The sequence below is a fragment of the Entamoeba invadens genome (assembly GCF_000330505.1).
Source record: "Entamoeba invadens IP1 unplaced genomic scaffold scaff_1105074726287, whole genome shotgun sequence".
Taxonomy (NCBI): Eukaryota; Evosea; order Mastigamoebida; family Endamoebidae; genus Entamoeba; species Entamoeba invadens.
The window spans coordinates 3237-6275 of NW_004443690.1; the positions used below are offsets into that span (position 1 = coordinate 3237).

The following is a 3039-nucleotide window of genomic DNA, read 5'->3' on the forward strand; positions in this document are numbered from 1 at the left end:
ACGGAATAAAGTGCAGTTTTGAGCATATTATCCAAAAACGTTCCCGAAAACAGCATATTTTTTAATTTTTATAATTATTTTCATTAAATTGAGCAAAATAATTCTTTTGTGAATAGGATTTTTTATTTTATCCAAAAAGATAAAATGCCATTATTTCTTTTTCAAAAAACGATTATTTAATTGAGGTTTGCAGCCCTGATCTGAATTAAAATAAAAATATTTAAAATGTAAAATACAAACAAAAATTTCAAACAAATAAACAAATACTTTTATAACAGCAATACTTTTTAAATTGTTAAGTATAATAATACATATAGTTAAAATAAAGTGTATATTCAACAACATTTTATCATTGAAAATATCATTTCAATATTAACTCAATATTATTTAATATTGAATAAGGTACATTATTTGAATTGACAATAATTTTACATATCTCAACTATTTCACCTAAACAAAATAAATAAAACTCTTCAATTAAGGAAATGAGACTGCATTGAAAGCACATGCCTCTTCACATGCGTGACACTCAATACAATCATCTGGTCTTGCAACGAATGATTTGTTGTTTTGCAGCTCGAGGACATTAGCAGGACATGCTGATACACAAGCACCGCATCCAGTACAGTTGTCTACGTTAATTGTTGGTGGCATTTGGTGAATATCAGTTTTCATATTTTGTTTATATAGCCCAATTAAATACAAACTATAAATGACAATATTTAGTGAAAAAAGAACATCTGGTGATTTTTTGTGATTAATTCTATTCTTAATTATTTCATTTTTATTTAAATGGTTTTAATTAAATATATAAATGTTATAATTTTAAGTGTAATTGGTGTTGAACGGTTTTAAAATTACAACACAGCAATACAGTTGGTAGTTAATGCCAAATTAATACAAATGATTATTTATTCTTAATATTTACTTCATTATCATCACTAAAAATGTTATTTTATTTTTTTATTCAATTAAAATTTGATCACTTATTTTACATCACAAATTTTTATATTTTTTAATATGTGCCAGAAATAGTTTGATAAACATATTATAATTTAAATCATTTAATAAAATAAAACATGTGTTAAAATGATAAGAGGTTTTTTTTACACAAATCAACTCTATACATAGATTTAAGTTTATTCAAAATTTTATAAGAAATAATATTATTGCCAATATTTAATTGAACAATATTAAGTTTTTCGTTGTATATTTATATATATAATGTTAAGTTTGATTATATTGTAACTACACTTATACAATAAAGCAAAATGAAATAAATCTCAACAACATTATAATAATTATCTATTTAAATGTAAAATAGACATCTTGGACAAGTGGTCCAAAACGGAAACATAAACATTGTTCATTTGAGGCCTAATTTCAAATCTTGCAGTTGTAATTTTTCTTTTTAATTCAGATTTCATAAAAAGATTTCAAATCATTTGTTGACAATCTTAATAAAACAACTAAAATGCATTTGCCGGGACTCGAACCCGGATCTCCATATTGGAAGGGTGGAATTTTGCCCTCAGACCACAGATGCTTTTTTATTTTTTTTAATAATGTGACATATTTATATATTATCACATTACAAACATGTTTGTTATTTATAAATGTTTTGTTAAAATAAAATAGTTAATATTTTTAAACCTCCCAAAATTATAATAATAATAATTATTGTTGTGTCAAGAGTAGGCTTTTTGAAAACAATAAATAAATAAAAATACTTTATTAATTGGTTTTAGATGTTTGATTTGAAATATATATATATCATGTTAAAAACCTTTTTAGATTTATAATTCTTGAAAAAATTGACACTTTTTATAATTCACGTTTTGTTCAAAGTTTTTATAACGATACATCATTTAACAAATAATAATAAAATAACCTTGATGTAATTTTATAAATTCACAAAAAAATAAAAATTTAAAATAATATCAACGTTTTTAAACACCATTTTGTAAATGCCAACGTCATTTTAACATTAAAAATAACAATTTCATTTTTATTATTATTTTGTTAATTAATAACAAGATTCTTTGTTCTGTAAATGTCTGATGCTGTGATTTTCAATCACAAAAAAATTCATCAAAATATAATGGTTTTGTATAGTAAAAAATGAGATTAATATTAGTTTCGATTATTATTTATTTTTCTTATAAATATAAAACTTGTATTCTAAAATAATAAATGAGTCAAATAGACAGTTATAATATGATGATTGTTTCACAATTTTTGAAGTCTCTAAATGACTTTATCCACATCGAATTTGTATGTAAAAAGTACAAAGACAATTTATCTAAATTTCACTACAACCCGATTCCTATAACTCGAAAAACTCAAAAATACTTTCCAAATTTGGAAACCCTACATTTATATTCTAAATATTCTTCAAAACTTTCTTTCAAAAAATTGTATTCTGTTGTTGTTCATTTTAATGTGAAATTTGATGACATTCAAAAATTGCATATTAAGAATTGTCCAGTCGAAAACGTTCTTTATAAAAATATTGAAATAACAAGAAAATATATAAAATCTCAACAATTACCACCAGAAGCATTTTTTAATGTATCACACGACATATATTATATAAATCTAACCAACTTTGTCGTTCCTCAAAAAGTTCTTTCTGTTAATCGTTTTTCGTTTTCATATTGTGCGATGAATTCAATTCAATGACTGTTTCAGGTCGATCGACAAATACGCGTTTTATTGTGTGCGATTACTATCAAAAATCGAACTTCCAGAAAATATTACACAACTCAAAAGAAAGTGCTTTGGGCACTGCTTGTGTTTGAAGAATGTTGCAATTAAAAGTCGCGTGAAAGAACTTCCAATAGAAATGTTTTGTGGATGTAGTTGTTTGACTTTTATCAGTTTGCCTACAACACTCACTTGTATCAAGAGAAATGCTTTGAAGGTTGTTTTTGGGTTGCCAATATCGGTATTCCAGAAAAACGTGAAATTATAAGGAGAAAGGTGTTTTAAAATGATATTTTATCTACTAATTATATACATGGAAAATAAAATCAATAT

General features: G+C 24.0%; 1 protein-coding gene across 1 annotated transcript; it reads left to right on the plus strand.

Moving 5' to 3' along the window:
* Window positions 1–2193: 2193 nt before the first annotated feature.
* On the plus strand, window positions 2194–2682 carry EIN_099510 (hypothetical protein; the record flags this gene model as incomplete). Its single annotated transcript, XM_004260483.1, has 1 exon — window positions 2194–2682. One exon carries the CDS (start codon window positions 2194–2196, stop codon window positions 2680–2682), a length of 489 nt encoding a protein of 162 aa, XP_004260531.1.
* Window positions 2683–3039: the final 357 nt, after the last annotated feature.